The following is a 22,605-nucleotide window of genomic DNA, read 5'->3' as shown; positions in this document are numbered from 1 at the left end:
GCACACGCACACGCACACGCACGCACACGCACGCACACGCACATGCACACACACGCACACGCACACACACACGCACACACACGCACGCACATGCACATGCACACACACGCACACTCGCACGCTCACACGCACACGCACGCATGCACACACACACCGCTCCACATACAGCAGCTTGCTGAAGGCCTGAATGTGGCCTTCCCCATGGCAAGTATCCTCAAAATCTTACAGGAAACATCTTCTGGTTGTATGAAATTTTCTTCAGCAAATCTCTGTAGCTCTAGCAATCCCCTCACCAAGCTATCATTGCTTTCACACCTCACATTTAAAGCTCCTTTGTTAGAAGCTAGGTTTTGTTGTTGTTGTTGTTGTTGCTTTGGTTTTAGTTTTGGTTTTGGAATGTTTTTTCTTTTAGTCCAGCCATCCCTTTCCTACCTTCTTTTGCACACCCTGTGACTAGGGGGTATACTGGAGTACCTGTGGTCTGACCTATGTGGGCCTAGCCTGGGCTCTATGACAGTCTGATCCGTGTGGGGCTGGCCTGGGCTCTATGACAGTCTGACCCACGGGGAGTTAGCCTGGGCTCTGGACCCTGGAAGAATTTGCTGAGTAGACACATACCACACTCATACTCTGGGCAGCACAGGTTTGCGCTCTGCTTGAGGCGAGCCACTTCACACGGGCCACACGTGGGAGCTGGAAGAGAAGGATAGCCATGAAACTCAGGAAAAAATCAAGTATGGTCGAGACTGGAGAAGGTTCTCAGAGTTCTCACTCACTGACAGCCAGCACAGACCTGGACTGGGGTCTTACAGCGTCTGACCATGAGGCTGGGATCAAATGCTGGCTAGAGCAGATCTTCACAATAGTTCTTTCTACATCCTCAGCTTAGCTTTCAGAAGACTCTGAGTCTGACTCAAGCTTTGGGGTGCAAGGACAGGGGTACATCTGAGAGTTCCTACTCCAGGTACCAAAAAGAAAAATCAGGTACTCTTGATTGCAGCAAGCAGAAATGTGACCTCGGGAAGAAAAACACCTCCATGGGGCCTAAAGACCCACAGAGTCCTTCTTCCACCAGGGACACCAGGCAGGAAAGACTCACTTACCTCGGGCTGTGGGACACGGCTGGGCAGTGCAGTTAATCTTCCTCCCACTGAGGCACATACAGATCTGACAGGGCTGATGGTCTGGGACCCAGGTCTCTAGGAGCTGAGGGAGAAACAAGTCTAAGCAGCCATACAGGACACTCTGGTTGGAGCCTGGGATCATGCAAGTCAGTACTCCAGCCAAGAGGCTTGTCCTCTTGGGGGCCTGGACATAGGGGATGAGACAGTGGGTCAAAGGCCCTGTGGCAGCTTTGCCAGTCTACTTGAGGTTGTGTTGCTTGTAACAGGACCCTGACTCAAAAAGAAACATGTTAAATAGACAAAGCTGCTGACTATAAGTAGGGTGGAGGAAAGAAAGACCAGAAAAAGAAAATCACCAAAAAAGCAGAATGGAAGGCATGGGGGGTGGGGTGTATACCTGTAATTCCAGCAACAGGGAGACAGGGGTGGCAGGATCTGGAGTTTTAGGACAGCCTGGGTGAAGAAGGAGGAGGAGGAGGAGGAGGAGGAGGGAGGGAGGGAGGGAGGAGGAAAAGGAAAAGGAGAAGAGATAAAGAAAGAGAGAAAGAAAGAAAGAAAGAAAGAAAGAAAGAAAGAAAGAAAGAAAGAAAGAAAGAAAGAAAGGAAGGAAGGAAGAAAGAAAGAAAAATGAGGAGGAGGAGGAGGAGGAGGAGGAGGAGGAGAGAAAGAAATAGAAAGAAAGAAAGAAAGAAAGAAAGAAAGAAAGAAAGAAAGAAAGAAAGGAAGGAAGAAAGAAAGAAAAATGAGGAGGAGGAGGAGGAGAGAAAGAAATAGAAAGAAAGAAAGAAAGAAAGAAAGAAAGAAAGAAACAAAGAAACAAAGAAAGAAAGAGGAGGAGGAGGAGAAGGTGAAGGAGAAGAAGAAGAAGAAGAAGAAGAAGAAGAAGAAGAAGAAGAAGAAGAAGAAGAAGAAGAAGAAGAAGAGATAGAAAGAAAGAAGGAAAGAAAGAAAGGAGAAGGAGGAAGGGAGGAGGAGGAGAAGGAGGAGAAGAAGGAGGAGGAGGAAAGGAATGAAGGAAGGAAGCAAAGAGAGAGAGAAAGAAAGAAAGAAAGAAAGAAAGAAAGAAAGAAAGAAAGAAAGAAAGAAAGAAAGAGGAGGAAGGAGGAAGAAGAGGGGGACAGGGAGGAGCAGAAGAAGAAAGAAGAAAGTGGAGAGGGCAGGGAGGAAAAGAAATGGAAACAAAACAAACAAACAAAAACAATTTAAAAAACAAACAAAAAAACAAGGCAGCTGCAGCTGCTATTTCAGGCGGAGGACTAGAGCCCCTGGGAAGGTACACAGAGCACTGGCTCCCTTCTTGGGCAGGAAGCTGAGAGTGACAGGAAAGGCCTGCTGTAATGTTTTGATTTTCTCTTTTCCATTTTCTCTCTAAATGTGGGCCTCAAGTACCTAAAGAATAAAACTTTATTATTATTATTATTATTATTATTATTATTATTATTATTATTATTATTATTCAGAAAGTGTGCTGATAAGCAGTAGGGTCAACCTGTCTCCCATTGAGGCACGTGCAGAACTGGCACGGCTGATGGTCTGGAAGGCATCATCAGAAAGATACCACCCCCAAACAGGTACGCAACTTCCTTCGATAGGAATTCCCACCTTCCAGGGAAGCTTTACCCATGCACCCCCAAGGTGGGACTCAGAATCAACTGCCCCTGAAAAAGTCGTTCAGCCCATGTCGCCACAGGCCTGACTGTGCAGCAAACATGCCAGCAGGGGGCGCTGCTACATAGGCCCAAACTGCTTGCAGGCAGAACTGTCAACTACAAATTTCCAGCCGAAGGCTCAGGAGAACAGGTATAAGAATAGCTGGAGTTCAAGATTAAATAAAGGGGCCAAAAGAACAGCCTACAGAGAGTATGGCATAGGAAAACCGAAGTGTTCAAGGCCAGCCAAAAGACACAAGCATGTCTCCATACACCACCCACCAGTATCTGGAAGCTTCGGTAGACGGTGTCAAAGAAACACAGCTCCTAGCCTGAGCTGGAGCCTCATAATCTCAGGGGTGCCAGGCCACAGGCTCCAGGGTAAGGGGTGTATGTCCCCCTACGCTGAAGTGGGACTCTGAACAGTGCCACGCCAGCAGCGGCTCCCTTGAGAGGCCCACGGCCTGTACGGGACTCCAGACCCCATCTGATCCAGCTACAAAAGCCCACATCTCCACAGTGCATTTTGTAAAACAAACAAGAGCTATGGAAACTGGTAAATATTTTTCCTTTTCCCGGGGTATAACAGATTTAAGCCCTGGTTATTTCCCTGAAGGAAGATTTTCTGGGCTTTCTTTTTCAGTCTAAAAATTCATTTAATGGAAATGTTCTTCATATTAGATTCTCATTCTTTCTCTGCTTTAAAGTGACGCTGGGAACGCAGGTGGCTGGATAAGCGCTTGTTTTCTCCCATTTAAACTCTATTTTCTGAATAACTAAAACCGGCTGTGTTCTCTCGTCAGAGGTTTTGATTAATTCTATACTTGATTTAAAAGAAAAAAAAAACCTGTTCTTATGTCCAAACTAGTGCAGTACTTGGACGACTCCTTAATGCAACTCATGTGCCTGTTCCAATTTGTTGTGCTGAAGGTGAAGAAAACAGAAAAGGAGAGACAGAGTCAGACGTGGAGAGGGGGGTGTTGAGCACACTAAGACATTACAATAAAATTCACACATTTCCTGCCTTTGGGACCTACAGACATCTGACACTCACAGAGCCTGGAACAGTCTAGAGAGTGAGCTTCTCCTCATGGGAAGCTAGGGAAGAAGGCAAGACCATCTCTACCTTCAGAGTGGAGGAAGTGTGTCGCCCTTCCGGCAGCTTGGAATAACCACTAGGTGTTAACACCACAGATAGATACAATTGCATCATTCGGGCCCTGCAGGAGCCCAGGAGCCATGAGAACCAGGGAGGAAAATGTTAGGTTTTGCCAGCTAGATTGGGAATCTTATGTCCAGGTACCTCGTTACTTTGGCAATGGGAAATGTGGCAGAGGACTATGACCGCATTTCTTCCTTACTCACTTATTCACAGTAAGAGAAACGAGGGGAACCTCACTGGGGTGAAGCTCAATAGCTCTCCTAAAGCAAGCGGCCCCACCCAGTCAGTAGTGTTAACAGATGTGCATGCTCATATCAGGGACCAGTCAGAGCCGTGCTTAGCTAGCAGTTCCTACTGAGGTCCATGGCAGGGCTGGAACGACACAGGATACCCTGGTGCTGTCAACAGCAGTCCCATTATACGATTCGTGCCACACGAAGCTTGGACTTCTCGTCCATTAACCACATATGACGTGTGATAATGATCCTACGGGGATTGGAAGGAAATCAAAAATGATCTACTTCCTGACTTACAAAGTCATGAACAAAACAAGACAGCTACTGTGACTGTTGTTTTGTTTGTTCTCTTTGATTGGCTAGTTTTACCACAAGGTCTACTAGAGACTACAGTGGTAAGCACCCCACCTGGTTCATTAAGGGGGAAAGGTTCTCCCTGGTGCAGATAGATGTGTTAGGACTAGAGGGTGCACTGCCTTTACTGGAAGCCAAAGAGGCCCCTACATCTACCGTGCTTGGTGATGCCACTGGGCAGGACTACTGGACACTTAACCTTATAAGTATAGATGCTATCAACATGGATGAGAGAAGACTACCACTATGGACCAATGGGAAAGGTTAGGAAATATCCTTTGGAAGAGCTCTCATGAGCTCCCAGAAAACTAAGAGAATTGGTGGTGCAATGATTTCCAGGCAAATTATCATAATAACAATGCAGTAAAGACCATTTTGAACAACAGAAGTGCAAGGTCTTTGGAGTTATGCTGAGCCTTGAATTCTGAATCCACTATCCAAACCCAACTACAAGCTGGGTCCACAGGAAAGTTAACTGAGCTTGGTCCATTAAAGATTTTCTGTATTTAGAAGCAATGTAGATTAAGGGACCATCTTTTGGTAGAACCTGAGTTCAAGGGATGTTTTACACACACACACACACACACACACACACACACACACGCTTCATAATCAAATATATCAAAGAAGAAAAAAATCTTATGAAACATTTGCATGACATTAGTCTATTAAAAGCAGTGGGGATTCCTGCAATGTAGAAAGGTCCTGAACTATTTAACTGTGCACTTTAAACTCACTTGGCCACAGGTGGTTACAAATGCTCTGGAGAACAAAATAATCTTTAGGGAACATGGAGATAATATACAAAGGATATCTGGAAAAAACGGCAAATACTGGCTTATAATATACAATTCTCTCCTTCCCTCCTGGGTTCCTATATCACTCAACATGAGTGAACAAAAATCATATTAATGGTGCTCTAACACTTCGGTGTTTGATGCCACAACTAATCCACGGGAGACGAGGATCTGAACTCGGATCTGTCTGAATCCAACGCTGCTGTACATGCTGCCCTCCTATCCATCGGTGATTCCGTAAGAGTCATCCCTGCTGTGGAAAGGGGAGGGGCTGACCCACCGAGAAGGAGAAGCCAGGCTCCTACCTGATGTCGGACTCCATCCTCGCCAACACACTGAGTGCAGGCCTCCTCGGGGACACAGCTACCTTCCAGCAAGACTTGGTGTTGGGGACAGAAGCAGCCTTCTGAGGGGTGGTCCCCACAGAAGCTAGTGTTCCCATCGCAGCGCTGAGGGCAGCCACGCTCACAGTGGTTATACACCAGAGACGGTGGGCATGACATAGCTGAAGACAGAGAATGAGGTCATTCTCAATGGCCTATAGCAGCTGAAAGCATACAAAGGGCAGCCAACACCTGACAAACTTGTTAGAGCAGACATGGCCAGTTTTCCCCAGCATTCACCCTTCCGTATACTATACTAGAATATGGCCCCAGCATACAGCCACTCAGTATAAGGAATGCAGTACCTCCTTTGTGCTTTCGTGCAATCACATGACTAAGTTCTGACCAACTGACTAGAAGAAGGTGGCCATATCCTATGGGTGGGTTCCAGGAATCTGTTTTATTTTTAAAAGAAAACCATGCCCCCTTTCTGTCCTGCAGTTTGGACCCTGTACTTCAGACATAGAGCCACATCTTAAACCATGAGGAAGATAAACGTACCCAGCATCAGTGGTGCCACCTCCCTCTGATCACCTAAACAACAGGAATTCCTACTTCTCTGCTACTTGCAGCCAAATCTAATCCCAAGCACTTATGGGAATGCTCTGATGTTCTTCCTATGGAATATAGACCTAGCGGAGGCTTTAAAGATCCTCTTAAATAAAGACTCCATGGTGATGAAGAAAGGCCTTGGAAGAGAAACTATAAAGCAATTCCCTTCTCACATTATAACCTGGCTTGGTAAACTCCTTCCCCCACAGTGGTTTCCAAAGATCTAGAGCACAAGGGTTTTCCCTGTGTACATAGTAAACAGTGGAGACACACACAAAGCAAATAAATATAGAGGATGCTTTCCACAGTGCAGAAAGCAGCCTTGGCCCCTTGGGTCTACAGACAGACGGAGTAGGAGCAATACCATCCACAAGGACATAAAACCCAAGAACCCAAAAAATGGCTGAGGGGTAGGAGTGGAGTAGTCCAGGTCTTTTGCTCTACTCTGCCAAAATTGAGGTACATAGAGACTAAGAGAATAGCCAGTCACTAAATGAGCTGCCCAAGTCCTCAGCCAATCACTAGATGAGCCGCCCAAGTCCTCAGCTCCAGGTAAAAAAAGGCTAAGAACTCTGTGATGGTGGACTCTAAGATACACAGGTATAAAAGGTCTACACTAGCTTTCCCATCTGTAAATGAGCAGTTCTGAGGAGTCAAAGGGCAAAATGCCACTCCCCACTTCAAGATCCTGACCAACGGATGTTCACTTGGCAGCTTAGTAGGATTTCAAATTCTTTTGCTGGTTACACAACACTTAGCTGATGTCTACCTGTGTCTAAAACATCAAAATTCCCAACTATTTGAATATAAAAGTTCTGCATTTGAAGGGCTTCTATATTTGCAATCATTTTTTATCCTAACATGGTGATTCCTAATAGGAAATACGGGGCTCTTTATCTTCATTAGGCAGATGAGACTCTGAAGACCAGAGAGCGTGAGCGGGCCTATTCTTGGTTTGTCTCCAAGGTTTAGAGGAACACACAGGCACTCACCACAGAAGTCAGTTGTCCTCCAATCAACACAGACCCCACTGGTCCGGCAGAGATGGGCATAAGAAGCAATCACCTCACACACTCGCTCCTGGTGGCAACTGTCTTGCTGGCAGATGGTATGGAATGTGGCTGGAGCGATGACCTTGTGGCATTCAGCAAACGATGCTGAGAGGAGGACCTGGCAGTGGGAGCTGTCAGAAATGGGACACTGCTCCTCAGGAACAGACTGGCATGTGTACCCTGGCTGCTGCACCGTCCATTCCTGGATAAGCCTTTTCCAGTCAGTGGTGACCGTGCCATCTCGCAACGTGAAGTCATTGGCCCCGTTTTCATCACAGATTCCTGGAGCAGCAACAACAAAAAGACAGCAGTGGCAAAGGCCACTCTGTGCCTACAAGGATGCTCTGAACCTCCCTACTGGATGCTTGGAACATCCAAGCATCCAGTAATCTAAGTGCCAACCCACACACACATACGCAGAAAGCGCAGACAGGTATATAAAGCAGAAGAGAAGCAGAGAAAACCCTTTCTTACCACAGAGACCATACATCTTTGAAGCAAAGGTCTTGGGGCTAAGCTGCAGTTGGAACTCGTTGTTCTGTGGCGTGTAAGTGAGGATGTGGCCAAGATGGGTAAACCTGACTTCATACATGATAGCGCCGTAGATGCTGACTTCCATGTTTCCACCCACATACGGGGCAAGGACCAGTCTCCCATTCACTGCCATCTGCTCAGACAAGAGAAAGATCACCAACAGTTACAGCTCAGTGGTCCTCGACCTTCCTAACGCAGTGACCCTTTAATACAGTCCCTCATGTTGTGGTCACCCCCAACCACAGAATTATTGTCATTTCTACTCCATAACTGCAATTTTGCTACTATTGTGAATCGTAATATAAATGTACATGTTTTCCAGTGCTCTTAAGCGGCCTCTGGGAAAGGGTCAGTCAACACCCAAAGGGGTTGTGACCCACAGGTTGAGAACCAGTGCTCTATCTCATCCTAGAACTTCATTCTCAGCTTCTTGCTGAAGTTACTAAAGTTCCCTTGCATTTCGCACACTCCTCTGACTGAAGAGTCACCCACAAAGCTTGTCAGCAGCTCTTTCAGAATAAAGAGGCTTTATACAGTGACTGTACAGTAGTGACTGTACTGCCTATATAATAACACCAGGCAGGCAGCATACACCTGAACCAGAAAGCCCAGGGCCTCAGGGAACCCGGTCAGTGTACCTCCATAGGCAAGGGTGACCCCTTCCCGGTAGGCTAGGTAAGCTGCCATTGCACCAACTGCTAGGGCATCGTCTCCAGGAAGAAGCAGCTGCTAGTGTGGTTTCAACTCCTCAGTCTTCCTTCTGAGATCTCTCCATGTAGCACATCAAAGATACTGAAAACGTCCTCACATTCAGCAGCAAATGTAGTTTTGTTGTAAAAACCTTGGAAGGGTTTGGTTGTTTTTTTTTTTTTAATCACTCTGATTTTAAGATTCCTTTGGCTATGAGCTCCTCGTTTGATAACATGACTAACTGACTTCTCAGCAATTAGTGCTCATACTCGGGAATTCTTACCAAGTGAGAAAATCTCGTCTACAAGTTGTTCTCACACCATGAAATATTTATGATTTCTAAATGAACAAGTAAAGAAGTTGGCATAATACAACCTTTTGTAAGCATTTAATCAAACAGTTATTTAGAGCAGTTTGGCAGCCTCCTCTCTAAGTTTTGAAGCCATACGTTTTGTCGAGGCCCTAAATATTTTCAAAGGCCCTGATTTAGGCACTAAATATTTCTGTTTGGAAAGCCCCCAGGCCTTGAGCGCAGGGCTCATAATGCCTACCGTATCCACGGTCCTGGTGCCAACCCAGTTTCTCATCAATGCCAAAAACTGGGACTAAATACACAACTCGCTATCTAAAACTCACTCACTCACCCAAATCTGGACCCAGAGCACTGTGAAATCGTGCCAAGACCAGAGAGACGGCATGGAAGCCCACTGAAGGAGGAAGTGCCCTGCTAGTCAAGTGGAAGACTGACTCCCAGGCAGCGGCAGCTAAAGCCAGCTCCATGCGGTTTTCTTGAAGCTCCCCTCTACCCCTGCCATGGATCCCACAGAAAATTCCTCTCACCTCCATGTTACTGTGCAGCTCAACAGAGAGGCCAGCATGCTTAACCTCAATGGACTTCATGCAGGCTTGCTTTGCCCCGGGGCTGCAGGCCCCATTGTGGAGGAGCACTTCCAGGTCCTGCTCCTTGTTTTGAAAGACGATGTAGGAGCAACTGCCAGTAAGCTTGAAATTCTGCCCATCGAAGGTGACGATGTGCCGAGTGGAACTGCCCGTGCACACACCTGAGTGGGGAAAGCCGAAGCTAGACGGACAGTATCCAGCCCATCTCATGCATGCCTGCAGCGATGCAGCCATACATGCTGCACTTAGTCAAAGTGAGCCAGCCACTGGGGTGAGGGAGGGGGAACTGGTTCAGGGAAGAGAGTGATGCCTCAAGGGTACATTGTAATGTTGAAAGCACGAGGAGCTAAGCAAGCTATTCATCACTGTAAAGAAAATTCACCTCAAGACACAAGCGTTCCCCCCAGCTAACAGCACTAATGACTGCAGTAACGTAGCCCATGAAAGACTACACCAGAGAAATATTTCCTGGGCCGAAATAAACTTTCGGGTCTCAGAGCTCACTCAGGGACCCAGTCACTCACATAATCAGCAAATTCTCAAGGTCCCTATTAAAACAGTGTGGGAACACTAACCATTGTGCTTCCGCATGAGATGACTCTAGGAGAATACCCCCCCACACACTTTGGTTTGGTTTGGTTTGGTTTGGTTTTGGTTTTTGGTTTGGTTTTTCGAGACAGGGTTTCTCTGTATAGCCCTGGCTGTCCTGAACTCACTTTGTAGACCAGGCTGGCCTCGAACTCAGAAATCCTCCTGCCTCTGCCTCCCGAGTGCTGGGATTAAAGGTGTGTGCCACCACGCCCGGCTATATCCCCACTTTGAATGTGCCAGTGCCACAGATTTGAAAGTGAGTCTTGGACCTAAGGGACATTGGAGATGATTTTTTTTCACATAAATCATGACTTGTTTATAGAGGTGAATTTTAAAACACACACACACACACACACACACACACACACTCAAGCAATGAGAGGCAAGTTCAGTGAGACCCCATCAACACCCCTGACTCAAAACTAGGCCCTGGGCACTGCCAAGTTTTGCAGGTAATTATCAGCACAGCGTGACTGGCAGGGCTGCTGCACCATCTCTCAGAGCTGGGCAGCCTCTGTGGCTTTCACCCAATTCCTTGGACTCGTATCCCGTTCCAAGTAACAGACTGAATCCCGAGGGTACTTGTGCTGCTAGTGAGCCCTGTTGGGACTTGAGTAAGTGTACCCCAAAGGTTGGCTGCCAGCTGATGGCACTGTAGGATGTCCAAGGATCTAGCCGAGTAGACGGAAGTTAGGTTATCGAGGGTGCGTCCTTGAAGGGAACACAGCACACCAGCCCTTCCATAGACCCATGAGGTGACAGCCCTCTCCTGCCACATGTTCTTGCTAGAATGAGCTACCTCACCTTGGTCCAAAAATCAAATGGATCCAGGTGACCATAGACAAATCCCCAGACTGTGAGTGAAGATGAACCGTTCTTCTTTTTAACTTTGTGGTATCAGGTATTTTGACATAGCTGTGGGGAACTGAGTAAAATGACCCCTACTACTTAGCTGTTAATAGTGTCATGTCAAGCAAACAGCCTCAATAACTAAAGACAATGAATCATTACATCCCAAGGACAAAGACTGCTAACCAGAATAGCTCTGTCCACCACCACATCAACTGTGAGTGGTAAGTTAGAGCCAAAAAAGCTCAGAATTGGGTTGTGTTTTGCCAGTTGCTTACGTAAGAGCACAGTTAAACTGATGGACTTCAGTTATCCTCTCCCGTCTCTCTTGCCTAATGGGGTTGCAATCACTACCCTTGGGGATTGTCATAAGAGTTGCAATCTAGACTAGTCACCAGTCTAAGAGTACCTGACGTGAATGTTTAGTTTGATAGGTCCGTAAGTCTTATGACTAAGTCAACGTCACAGATGAAATTCAACAGTGTGGGAGACATATAGAATCTTAGGTACTTCCATTTTCAGAATACTAATTTATCTTTCAACAAACCATCACTGTGTACTCCTGTTTACTGGCAAGCTCTTTCTTTCTTTATTCCTTTCTTATTTTCTTCCCTCCTTCCTTTCCTCCTTCCTTTCCTCCTTTCTTTCTTCCTTCCTTTCTTTCTTTCTTTCTTTCTTTTCATTGTTTATGGATATTTTGCCTATATGTGTGTCTGTCCAGTGTGACTATGGAGACCAGAAGGCATCAGGTCCTCTGGAACTGGAGTTAAACAGAGCTGTGAGCTGCCATGTGGAGGTCTAGAAATCAATCCTAGGTCCTCTGGAAGAACACCAAGTGCTTTTAATCAGTGATCCATCTCTCTAGCCCCTACCAGTTGTAATGAGCCACATCTATTGACATACTTCATTGTGTGACACACTACCATGACACAGGAAAGGTTAAAGTAACCCAACTACAGAATGAGAAGCTAAGGCACACATGATAAAATGTTATCAGAGAGCTACAAAACATTTTTAAAATTATACTACCACTCATCAATGCATCCTCGAATCCACTTTACCTCCTCTCTCCTTTTCTCCACATTCTGGTATCTCAGAGTCACCCTACAGAGCAGAGAAGTATCTACAACTGAGCACCACATTAAGCCTTTACTTAGTCTTGTTGTCAAGAACAATGGATACACACTACCGAAGTCAACTGACAAACAGAAAGATGGAAAGAGACTCAGGGAGTTGGAACCAAGCTCAGTGGTACTGTGCGTGCCTAGCACGCGTGAGGTGCCAGGTTCCCAGGACAAAAGCCAGGAGAAGGGACCAGGAAGGTATGTGGCAACTGAGAAGTGACAGATAAAAAGGAGCAAAGAGGGAAACCAGGGGCCTGGAAAAACATTTTTTAAAAGCTAAAACACCAGAAGCCATAAAATTCTGGGCATATACTGAGGAGATGGCTTTCCCACACTGGCTCCATTGAATGAGAAACCTCCCAAACCCTGATCCACACAATGAAGATAGTGACGGGAGTCTGACTCCTCACTGAGTGGAGACTCTTCCCCCCAAAAAATATGTCACAGGAGAAAACTGTATGGCATAAAATACACTAATTAATATATACTCAAATCTTTATAAACCATAAAAACCACCTTGAATAAGAACTGTTAAAACCGAGCTGGTGAGATGGCTCAGAGGTTAGGAGCACTGACTGCTCTTCTGGTGATATACATCTTTAAAGATTTATTTACTTTGACTGCACTTCTGAAGGTCCTGAGTTCAAATCCCAGCAACCACATGGTGGCTCACAAACACCCTTAATGAGATCTGACACCTTCTTCTGGTGCATCAGAAGACAGCTACAGTGTACTTATTTATAATAATAAATATATTTTTAGAAGAAGAAGAAGAAGAAGAAGAAGAAGAAGAAGAAGAAGAAGAAGAAGAAGAAGAAGAAGAAGAAGAAGAAGAAGAACTGTAAAAACTAAGAGAAGAACCAAGGCCAGCGAGGTGCTCCTGCTGCTGAGACTAACGACCTGAGTCCCGTCCCCGGAGCCTAGCGACAGAAGGAAAGAACTGAGCTCTCTGACTTCCACGTGCACTCTCACAAACACAAGCCAAAGCAAGAAAACAGAATAAAAGAAATACACAAGACAGAAATTGGTGTTGAAAAAGTTGATTGGGACCTGGAGAAAAAAAGATGGGGTGGGGGAGGACCCAGCTAAAATCAAATCACAAAATGAAGGGCCCAGGGAGAATAGACCAAAAGTAATGAGAAACACTGGAGAAAGCAAGAAGCCAGCAGGAGGGTGGGGATGCTCGAGTGTGTGTGTGTGTGTGTGTGTGTGTGTGTGTGTGTGTGTGTGTGTGTGTGTGAAGGAAGCAGCCAGGGATGCAGAGAGGAAGTCCAGACAATGTGGGAGTGGAATGCTTTAAAAGGCATTAGAAAGGAACTGACATGTAAAGACAGAGGCTGACTCATGAGAAGATTCTGGAACTTAAGGAAGACGTAAATCTAGATGTTGAAAACATGTGACAAATGTCTGGTATTTTCCCCCAGATCGGTAGGCCCTGAGTAAACCCGTGGTTTACTTTTTCTTTTTTTCTTTTTTTTTTTAAATGGTAGAACGAACACTGCTCAACTTCAAAGATCAAGAACACTCCCTGCCAGGCATCAGGTAAAAGTTTCAAATAGTTCATGAGGTGGAGGGAAAAAAAAAAAAAAAAAAAACAGTTCGTCACTGAATTCTCAAAAACAATGTACAAAGTCGTGCAACCCCTGAGCAGCATCTTCCAGAAGGAATGCAGAAGTGAATCAAGACCAGAGGCAGAGGGAAATGAGGCAGGGGTACACCCATGATGGGCAGGCCACGGAGAAGTTAAAAGGCATTCTTAAAAACTGATTTCCCAGGCTGGAGAGATAGCTCAGCAGTTAAGAGCACTGACTGCTCTTCTAGAGGTCCTGAGTTCAAATCCCAGCAACCACATGGTGACTCTCAACCATCTGTAATGAGGTCTGATGCCCTCTTCTGGTGTATCTGAAGACAACTACAGTGTACTTATATATAATAAATAAATAAATCTAAAAAAACAAAAACAAAAACAAAAATCTGACTTCCCAAATGAATGATTGAATGAGGGGGAAAGAAGAGGAGAGGTGAGTGCCATCAAAGCCCACACATGTGTGTGGAAATGTCACTGTCAAGTCCATCAATATGGACTATCATGCTATTTGATAAATACAATAAAAACAAAACTAACAGCACAGCCCTGAAGGGCATGGGGAGACGACCAGTGTAAGTAACCCTGGAAATCCAAATCTCACTCTGAGACAAAATACAGAAATGTTCTGGTTGGTGGGCTTGCTTTTCACACAGATTGGGGATGCACAGTCCCATGGGGCCTTCTGGGCCCACCCATCCCTTCTTCCTGTTCCCAGCTATGAGAGAAACTGTCCACGCTTTTTCTTCCCCAACGTTGCACAATGGAAGCTGTGTCCTGGCAGGTATTTAAACTCTAATCAAGTTCAAAGTTTCAATCACTGCACAGCCATCTAGTGACTGACTGAGACTGTTTGATGACTGACGTGACCATAGAATTCTTTATGAATATACAGAAATAACATGAGCTCTGGAGCCATTTTCTTCCAAGCCAGAATATGTATCCCATTAAATGAGTTCCGAAGGAAAAGCAAGATGTGAAATTCAGTTCTGACTGTATCCCACAATTATGTCCGTTTCCACTGCAGAGATAAGCCATCACAGAGGCCATTTTTCCCAACAGTGAGGCAGACAGCTGCCCCTCCCACATGCTTACAGGGAATGGACCTGTGTCTAGCTCTTACACCAGGTCACCTGATGGTATACATTTGCATGCAACCACATACAACTATAGCTAGAACTCAAGGGCAGGGCTCTGGAGGTGCGTCGTCGTGTGTGTGCAGCTACACTTCTGACATCTCAGTGATGTACATTCTTAAAGAGTGAACATGAAGTGGCCGAGCTGCGAACATCAGAAAAGCAGTGCTTCCTGTGGTTCTGGTTTATCCAGAGAAAGGAGTATCTCCCAAGAGACAAGGAGTGTACAGCAGGATAATGCGAGTGTCATGGGGCAGAAGAGGTACCTCCATCTATCTGCTTCCACACTGGTGGTCTACCCAGCAAGTTAAAAACCTGCTCCCCAACACAATATAGGCTGGGGGAATGAAGGACTTACAAGGACAGATCCAGCGGCAGCCACATGTCTCCTCCACCCGGACAGGAGACTGGCTGTTGGAACATGAAGGCCGGGGTCCATGGTCACAATTGACCCGATGACTCTGCAGCAAGGTCTGGCCATTTGCCAAGCAAGTCACTGTGTGGCACTGATCTGGCAAGGTCCAGACATCCCCAGGCTATGTACAGAGAAAACACATTTGAGAAAGGACCAAGATAAGGCACACCAGATCGAAGGCCACCCACATGTCACTGCCTGCCTCTCGGGATGGGTTAGGGCTGGACAGCAGCCTTTTGGCACAAGACAAGAAACCTAACACAAAATTTGGGGAGAGACTCCCCCCCCCAAAAAAAGGCAAATAACATGCAGGAGAATGAGTCTAAGACCACGCAGAGTAATTAGTCCATAGAACAAGAGCCCCAACATGTATTTCTGACCTTTCCTCCAGGTCAGCAGGAAGGAACTCACCTTCTTCTCATTCCCATCTTCATCCACACAAACCCCAGAAAACCCTGAAACAGACACAGAAAGACTCTAGTCACCTGCATCGCTGAGGATCTAAACATTCACAACACCTGCTACTCAGCACAACTCTGAGAGGAATGCGAGCAGGTTTCACACTGGGGATCCGAGGACACAAGGAGATGACCATCCTGTGGCCCTTCAGACATACTTTATGACAGTCTATAATTGTGATACCATTAGCTATCACATGGCAGTAGCTTTCATTTTTCTCCTTCCTTGCCCTCCAGGAGTGAGGGGGAGGGGAGGGTGGAGCCAGATCACATAAAACTTGAAAGAGAACTGCTTAATGGTTGCTGCCAAGATAGCTACCATCCATCAGGAAAGGTCCATAACTCTATAGAAGGTTTAAGTTTAAAACTAATCACATTAATATATAAAACCAGGTCAGAAAACAAAACATGTTTCCAACCTAAAATCAATTGAGCCTGTGGTCCTTCAATGTTGGATTCGATGGTGTATTTCTAAAATCCTTTACATGTATACTGAGAGCAAGCAGAGGACCATGGCCCGTTAGGATGCTGGGATTCCTTGCTTACATCTCTCAAGTCTTTCATTCAAAATCCCTCAGCACAAACAAGCCAGGACTTCCTCTCCTTAAAAAGTCAGATGGAGCTGGGCGTGGTGACGCACACCTTTAATCCCAGCACTCGGGAGGCAGAGGCAGGTGGATTTCTGAGTTCAAGGCCAGCCTGGTCTACAGAGTGAGTTCCAGGACAGCTAGGTCTACACAGAGAAACCCTGTCTCAAACAACCAAAAAAAAAAAAAAAAAAAGGCAGATGGAAAGTTTAAGCAGAAGCAGGCTTGTACACAGGAAACTTTCCAGTGACCCTCTAAAGGTGGCAGTGCACACCTTCACAAACAGAAATGTGAACGTTCTGGTCCATGTGACAGTCTTCTTTCTTCATCTAAGACTAAATTTTATATGCAGGTACCTTTGAGTCTTTGGAATGGTAATTTTGTTTTTATGGGGTTTTCTGGTTTGGTGGCAGTGGCCAGGGTGGCAGTGGTTGCTTGAGAATTGAAAAAGGAAACATCAGAAGACTCACCAGAACACAGTTTGTGGAAGAAGGAGTTGCCCAGGGCGGCCATGGTGGAGAGGTCTTCAACTCGCTGGAGCTTTACCACATTGGAGCTGGCCCCAGGGCCTGCCAACATCCTCAGCTGGGCTTCATCATACCGATCCCCAACCCCAATGGGGAACACTGTCACTCCTACATTAGCCAAGCAACAAGAAAGGGTCTATGGTCAGGTGAACACAACATATACACTACATCAGGCACCAGTACAGAGCCTCATGCAATCCAAGCTGGCCACACACAGGCAGCAAGCCTGTGAGGGAGATGTCCACGCAGGCAGCAGGTACTAATGAGCTACTGCTCTGTATCAGGCACAGTTCTAAGCAATGGGGATGCCAAGCAGATGAAGTCTCTGTCTCTTGTCCTCATAGCCAACCCCAGCAGGACATAAACAGCAAACATAAAAAGCAAGTGCATGGCATTTTCAGATGTAGAGAGATGCTTGCAAGAAACTAGGAGATGGGAAGGATGGAAAACGCACAGAGAGTGAGAAGAATCGTTTCATGGAGAAAGACCGGAGATAAGGATGAGCCACGAAGGATGAGCCATGAATACAGCTGGGGAAGCAACGTCCCACACAGTGAGCACAGCAAGTATAAAAGCCCAGAGTGGCAGCTGGAGGAGACAGAACATGCGAGAGAAGAAGCGAGGCCTGGCGCGTGCAAAGCTCCATCAGCCACAGCAACAACTCAATGTCTTCTCCAAAGGAGGCAGAAAGCCAAAGACCCCAGAGGAATGGTAGGTGCTTGTCTGTACAGCGGCTGTGTTGAGGATGAGCCATGAGAGTATGGGAGATACTCAGAAAGCTAGCGTAATCTCATGGGCACAAGACCGCGTGGTTTGTGTGCAGGAGTACGAGACTCAACATTTTTTTTAAGATTTATTTATTTTATTTTATGTATGTGAGTACACTGTAGCTGTCTTCAGACACACCAGAAGAGGGCATCAGAACCCTTTACAGATGGTTGTGAGCCACCATGTGGTTGCTGGGATTTGAACTCAGGACCTCTGGAAGAGCAGTCAGTGCTCTTAACCGCTGAGCCATCTCTCCAGCCTGATTCTCAACATGGTTTTGTTTTGTTTTGTTTTGTTTTGTTTTGTTTTGTTTTGTTTTGTTTTGTTTTTTAAGATCCAACTACTTGATTAGGTTGCATGTGAGAGAAAAGGTGAAGTCAAGAGGGCTGAGATTTCTAACTTGAACAGCTCTAAAGAACGGGCAAGATGACAACAGAAAACGAGGTAAAGCTAGAGCAGCGCTGATGAGGCACTGTCTCTGGGTGAGGTGAGGAGTCTGAATTCTGATGTCAGCAGTCCATAAATATATTTAGACCCCTGACACTGAATAAGATTGCGCAGGGGGATGAGCCCGGAAAGAGAGCTTGGGAACCTAGCTCAGCAGTAGACTGTCTAATGTGTGTAAGGCACAGGGTTCAATGCCCAACACTGTAAGTAAAAAAGAAGAGAAAGGATGCCCACCACACAGGCCTGCAGCATCTTAGGGGGGTCTCGGGATTATGCGCTGGACACTTACGGTTGGATCTGGCAGCATCCGCTGCTGTGTCCACCGGATCCAAGGAGGTATCCATGACGACGATGACCACTGCTTTGGAGGCTCCGGACCTGGCTCCATGGATTTGTGACGTTACATAGCGCACGGCAAAGGCCAGAGCATCCCCTGAGAGGAAAGAATGGGATGGACGGGATGGAGTATTCTAAACCCTCTGGGCTTAAGTCTGGCCCAGGTGCATCCAAAAGATGAGCAGTTACGACTCAGAGCAAATACTTGGTGGGACTGGAAAAAGACACAGAGGACCATTTAACTCCTCACCAATCAAAAGAGGAAACTCAGACCAAGGAGTAAAGTTACTGGCCAAGATCACTCAGAATACAAGAGTCAGGATCAGAACAGATGCTCCAAGCATTACCAACGTGGCTCCAAGCATTACCAATCTGGCTGGGGCCGCCCTCCTGCTGCATGAGGTCCACCAAACTCTGCAGATGGGCTTTCTCCTGGGCCACATTCCACGGCACGTCAATGGTATTGATGCTTCCGTACTGTATCACAGACACCTGAGTGAGGTGGGGCCCTAACAGGAAAAGGAGAAGGGAGACATTTAGAGTTGATGAACCCCAGGAAGAGCCTCTCCCTTACCTGCAGGTTCAAGGGCATCACTCACCAATGTTGGCCTTCGAAATGAAAGCCTTGGCAAAACTCTTCATTTTATCAAAGGAAGACTCTGGCAAGCTAGAGGAGCCATCCAGGAGCAGGACCACATCCAGGGGTTGGCTGCAGTCTGCAGAGGGAAACAAGAAGATGGATGGGTACACAGGCCATGGGTGCAAATGGAAGACCAGCCATCAGCCCCCCCACACACACAGCAGCCAGCGGCTCTTCAGCGCACCACTGAGCACGTATTTGCCAGGGAGGGCAGGCCATGGGGATGGATCAGGTAGAAGGACAGAGGAGATCGTTCCTGAATCTATGGGCTCACTAGATTGACAGTCATCAAAAAGACTGGAGCTCTGCCCACAGACAGTGCAAATAACTGCAAATGAAAGCAAGAGTCTACCCTCTCTAAATAACAGGAGAAGTAACTGGAGCTGTTTATGGGGAAGAAGGTGACCAGAAAAAATATATGTATATGTATATGTATATGTATACGTATATGTACATGTACATGTATATGTACATGTATATATATGAAAATGTCATTCTAAGACTCATAATTCTGAGACTTAACTAAACAATTAATAAGAGAAAAAAAATATGCTTCTGTGTTCTTGGGTCTAAGACTGGTTGAAACAAGGGGAAAGAGACAGAACAACATGTAACTGGGAAACAGGTTGTGACCTTTGAAGGAGTCAAGAAAATGTGGCATTTGTGCCTGGGAGAAAAGGAAGCTGTGTCATTCACAGAGACGTAGACAGAACTGAGATCACTGCATTAAGTGAAATAACTCACAAGCATTACATCCTTTCTCATATGCTGAATCTAAGATCGATACATAAACCGTGTGTGCGTGCACATGCATGTGCGTGGGTTTGTGTGCATGTGTGTAATGGAAATAGAAAGGAAGTCATTTGAAAGAAGAAAGAGGCCAGCAAGAGGGACAGAGAAGACTGATGTGACAAGGTAATAAATGTGAGCAAAGTATCTGAAGCATGTGGACAACAATATAATGAAACCCATTATTTTATGGGCTAACTAAAACATTGCTTTAAAAAGCAAAGAAAATGGGTTTGTGTGTTTTTGAGTCTCTAGGGCAGCTAGAGTTCCTCTGTCCCATGCCAGTCCCACATGGCAGGGACTCCGGTTCAAGCTGGCCACAGCTGCAACCATAAGAAAACACCCAGCCAGAACCCATGCTGACAACCCAAGTACTTCTCTTACTAGCAGAAAAAGCAAAGCGAGATTAACCAATCTGTGAAGCCAGCTATAAACAAAAAAGATGGAACGCAAGGATGGAGAGATACTGAAGGTAGCTGGTTCTTCTGCTGTAAGGACATCAGCTTGTCAACTTAGCTAATGGGGAGTACTGTAAGTTATAAGGCTCAACTGGCCTACAGAGTAAGTTTAAGGCCAGTCTGGGGAACTTAGTGAGATCCTGTCTCAGAAAGAAAAGGGAAAGAGGGCTGGGTGCCTCAGTGATTGGGTGCTTGCCTAGCTTGGATCAAGCCAGAGGTTCAAATCTTAGTCTGTCTCATGATAGAAACAGACAGACAGACAGACAGACAGACAGACAGACAGACCAGTACTGACTTGATACCAGTATAGATTAGGAAAGCAATGGTTTAATCCTCGCATGCAGAAGGCAGAGGCAGTAGGATCTCTGTGGGTCTGAGGCATGCCTGGTCTACACAGAGAGTTTCAGGGTCACATAATAAGATCCTGACTCAAAGCAAAGAAAATAAATGAATGAATGAATGAATGAATGAATGATGAATGAATGAATGAACAAGCAGTAGTAACAGCTGCACTTTTTAAGCCACCATGGTATGCCAGATGCTGTTTCCAGCTTTTCACAAATAGTTGCTGATATCCACCGTTCATAGATGAGGAGATTAGCAAAGCCCAAAATTATCAGCTAGCAAGTGGCAGTTCTAGACTCTGGCTTCTGGATCTGCATGCTTGGCCTGCACACGCCGCCTGGTCTCCTAGCATTGCTTCTGAGAACATAAGCTACTTGGAATAATTCTGTGTGCCAGCAAGGCCCAAGGGACAGTTAACAATCACCAAAACGAGCAGAAGTTTCCTACCAAGCAGAAGGTGATCTAGACTGGCTGGGGAAGCGGGGGTTAATAGGACTTGTACATTTTCTGAATATCCTCTGTACTGTTTAAATTTTAGCAATAGACTCCTACCACCACTGAATTTATAAACACAGGCAATAAGAGGAGAGACCCTTCCCACCAAAACAATGACCGTGCAGCTCTGCCTGAAAGATGGGACAAATATCAGTGGGCTGATGCCGGGCTTTGAGCACATGCCCTTTGAGAGCCAGGAAGTTAGCATGAGAGCCCAGGGATTAGAGCACCATCAGATAGTGCCCCCTGCAAGATCACCACATACTGGGTGCCAGCATACCAGGGAGAGGGGGGAGGGTGGGCAGTTGCAGACCCTCCTTGGAGCAGCATGTCTGCAGGACCAGGTCAGGAGCCTCTCGGGGAAGTGTCTCAAAGTCCCGGATGAAGATGGGAGCAATGGGTCTGCTGATCCTCTCTAGTTCCTGCATGTTGGCATGGGGGCCCACCCCAATGGGTACCACCTGGATGTCTCCAGGCAACCTCTTGATCTCATCAGAGGCAGGGTTCCCCGTGACCATGTAGACCAGGTTAGGTGCCTGTACCCGGTCCCCTTGGATGGGAGAGAAGCTGTGCTCAGAAAGGTACTGCAGGGCCTGCCCAGTGTTTGTCCTATTGCCGCCCTGGTAGCGGATCTCTCGTACGTGCCGCAGCACCTCCTCCTTGGACTGGGCCTCATTGAAGGTGTACTCCACGGTTACCGTGTAGGAATACTGCAGTACCGAGATGCGCGTTTCATCCGGGCTCACATCCATGCGCTGGATTACCTCCTCCACAAACTCCTTGCTCTTATTGAAGTTGGCTTCACCAACTTCGTCTGACCCCTCCAGGACAAACACCACATCCAGAACCATGGACTTCCTTTTTGGTCCCGGCGATGAGATCCCAGAGACCCCTGGACTCATGGTGACGTGGGCTACCTGTGGAGGCTGAGTTGGGGCTGGGGCCTCGGGAGCAAGGTCACAGAGGTAACTGATTATCTCATCTCTTCTCTGCTCCAGCTCATCCACCCCACTGAGCAGAAAGGCCTTGTTTTCAGGGGCCTGCTTCTCGATGAGGCGGATCTGTTTGAGGCTGGCATGCGGCCCAATGCCCACAGGGATCACGATAACCTTCTTCTTCTTCAGACCTTGGACATAGCGGACCAAATTCCTAGCCATCCGTGGGGGCTCCTGGCTGGCAGTCAGGAGCAGAGTGATATGGGAGGCTTCAGGACGATCAATTTTGCCAAAGATCTGGAATAGTGTGTACTTCAAAACCTCGCTGGTAGAGGCCACCTGGCTCCCTGTATACTTAATCTGGCTGGTGATGCGCCGAAGCTCTGAGGGTCGCTTCCGGGCCTTGAGCTCAAGGTAGGCACGGGAGCCGTCGTGGTACTCTACCACTGCCACGCGAATGCGCTTCTGAGAGATGTGTAGCCTCTCCATCATGCCCACCACAAAAGCTTTGAGCACTTCAAACTCAGCCTCAGACAGCATGGAGGAGCCATCCAGCAGGAAGACAAGATCGAGCAGCTTGCTGCAGTAGAAGTTGTGCAGGGGGGGCTCGGGGGTGTCCTCAACATACGGGGTGGTAGAGCTGACTGGGGCATCCGTTGGGGGTACCACCAGGCCTCCGGGTTCTTG

The 22,605-nt window shown here is 46.7% G+C and overlaps 1 protein-coding gene across 2 annotated transcripts in view; it reads right to left on the bottom strand.

Moving 5' to 3' along the window:
• Window positions 1-22,605, bottom strand: part of Vwf (von Willebrand factor) — a 154,417-nt gene that overhangs the window by 24,646 nt on the left and 107,166 nt on the right. For both annotated transcript variants that reach the window (XM_029534982.1, XM_021190195.1), the window contains 13 exons: window positions 21,264-22,605; window positions 18,856-18,972; window positions 18,625-18,765; window positions 18,210-18,353; window positions 16,649-16,813; window positions 15,545-15,588; window positions 15,077-15,254; window positions 9,374-9,594; window positions 7,784-7,976; window positions 7,250-7,591; window positions 5,628-5,827; window positions 1,104-1,206; window positions 619-693 (listed from right to left, as the gene is read on the bottom strand). The exon at window positions 21,264-22,605 is cut by the window's right edge and continues 37 nt beyond it. In XM_029534982.1, coding sequence (XP_029390842.1) covers window positions 619-693; window positions 1,104-1,206; window positions 5,628-5,827; window positions 7,250-7,591; window positions 7,784-7,976; window positions 9,374-9,594; window positions 15,077-15,254; window positions 15,545-15,588; window positions 16,649-16,813; window positions 18,210-18,353; window positions 18,625-18,765; window positions 18,856-18,972; window positions 21,264-22,605 — 3,265 coding nt within the window. The remainder of the gene's footprint in view (window positions 1-618; window positions 694-1,103; window positions 1,207-5,627; window positions 5,828-7,249; window positions 7,592-7,783; window positions 7,977-9,373; window positions 9,595-15,076; window positions 15,255-15,544; window positions 15,589-16,648; window positions 16,814-18,209; window positions 18,354-18,624; window positions 18,766-18,855; window positions 18,973-21,263) is intronic.

Source organism: Mus pahari, chromosome 2, assembly GCF_900095145.1.
Source record: "Mus pahari chromosome 2, PAHARI_EIJ_v1.1, whole genome shotgun sequence".
NCBI classification, from domain to species: domain Eukaryota; kingdom Metazoa; phylum Chordata; class Mammalia; order Rodentia; family Muridae; genus Mus; species Mus pahari.
This window is presented reverse-complemented; position numbering and strand designations above follow the sequence as displayed.